Source organism: Trypanosoma rangeli (genome assembly GCF_003719475.1).
Source record: "Trypanosoma rangeli strain AM80 chromosome Unknown Tra_15.4_contig_00251, whole genome shotgun sequence".
NCBI classification, from domain to species: domain Eukaryota; phylum Euglenozoa; class Kinetoplastea; order Trypanosomatida; family Trypanosomatidae; genus Trypanosoma; species Trypanosoma rangeli.
Genome location: NW_021705993.1, coordinates 1 through 1,765, shown reverse-complemented (window position 1 = coordinate 1,765; position 1,765 = coordinate 1). Strand labels below are relative to the sequence as shown.

General features: G+C 46.3%; 1 protein-coding gene across 1 annotated transcript; it reads left to right on the top strand.

The window, feature by feature from the left end:
- Positions 1 to 868: 868 nt before the first annotated feature.
- On the top strand, positions 869 to 1,204 carry TraAM80_06666 (uncharacterized protein; the record flags this gene model as incomplete). The annotated part of the gene is made up of 1 exon (XM_029383500.1): positions 869 to 1,204. The coding sequence occupies one exon, from the start codon at positions 869 to 871 to the stop codon at positions 1,202 to 1,204; it is 336 nt and encodes a 111-aa protein (XP_029236680.1).
- Positions 1,205 to 1,765: the final 561 nt, after the last annotated feature.

Here is a 1,765-nt window from a genome sequence, read left to right as displayed (position 1 = left end):
GTGCGTAGGCGGATGGGGTCCAGCGGTAGGATTAACATTTTATTTAGTGTTATTTAATGTTTTTTTTTACTATTTGGACTGCCCCCTTAGTGCATTCTTTGAGCCTTATTTTCAAAGGGACCGCGTTGAAAGGCGATGTGTGCGGTTTCTTTTCTCCTCCCGTCCACCCCTTCACTGCCACCCACGCGGAGGGGGCGGAGACTGTGGGGCTCTAAGCACTACCACCTCGCACGGGTATTCCGGCCTCTGTATTACACTGTGATATTTTTTTTTATTATTCGACACATGTTAAGAATAAAAAAACAAAAGCAATTGTCCAACGCATGTTGGATGAAGTTTCTTTGATGTAGAGTGTGTTGAGCAAATTGAACCAGGCTGTGACCTTCCAGTGTTGACCCTTCCCTCATTGTGGGAGCGTTGTGGTCAGCCTGACCAAGCTGGTGGAAACGTTTTTTTTTTTTTTCGAAGGATGTCTGTGCACGTGGCTGCTTTACTTATGAACAAGGCATAGCAGCTGGTGTTGGGTTGGCTCGTTTCTCCAGTAGGATTATTATTATTTTTATTTTTTTGACTGCTTGTGGGTGTTCCCTCGCACGGCGTTGGATGCTGTTGACGGAGCGCTCTTTCTCTCAGTGGTTGCCTCTGTGCGCAATCACTACACACATTTGCCTTCACCCTGTTCTATTTTTCTTCTAGGCCTTGTGAGCAACGACCGTGAGGACATTCTTCTCTGTGAAAGCGCAAAAATGGGCTACAGTACTGGTTTGTTTAACTGCCGTAGTGACTGCGGTACATGCTGTGATGTAATCTTCTGTTTTCCATGCAACCTCAGTCGCCAGTGCAATGCTGTTGACGGCAGAACTAACGAATGTGGCTGTTGCTTCTGTCTGGGGGCGTGTTTTCTTCCTGTCATTGCGGCATGTGTTCTTCGTCAGAAGGTCACAGCGAAGTATTCTCTGGGGGAGGGTTTGTGCTGTACGTGCCTGGCCGCCTGCTGCTGCACATGCTGCTCAGCCTGCCAGACGCATCACGAGCTCACACTCCGTGGCGCGTACCCTGGTGGCTGCTGCTGCCCACCAATCACTCGTTCAATGCGCTAGAGTGTGGTGCGTTGGCGTGGCTGGTGGTGTTTGACCTGAGAAGATATATCTACCCCATTAGTGGATTTTTTTGTTCTGTATTTGGGCATGGGAGGGTAATTTGAGCGGTATAGTAATCAATTTTAGTTTTTGGTGAGGTGCTATAATGAGAGTTTTTGTTGATGTTTTTCATTTTTGTGAGGTGTGCGTAGGCGGATGGGGTCCAGCGGAGGATAACATTTTATTAGTGTTATTAATGTTTTTTTTTACTATTTGGACTGCCCCCTTAGTGCATTCTTTGAGCCTTATTTTCAAAGGGACCGCGTTGAAAGGCGATGTGTGCGGTTTCTTTTCTCCTCCCGTCCACCCCTTCACTGCCACCCACGCGGAGGGGGCGGAGACTGTGGGGCTCTAAGCACTACCACCTCGCACGGGTATTCCGGCCTCTGTAATTACACTGTGATATTTTTTTTTATTATTCGACACATGTTAAGAATAAAAATAAACAAAAGCAGTTGTCCAACGCATGTTGGATGAAGTTTCTTTGATGTAGAGTGTGTTGAGCAAATTGAACCAGGCTGTGAATGTTTCGTTGTTTTTGAGTTCTCTCTACAGGAAAGAGTGATGATGTGTCGTCCAGGAAACCTTTTTTAATGGAAGCGATTGCGGTTTTATTATTATTATTA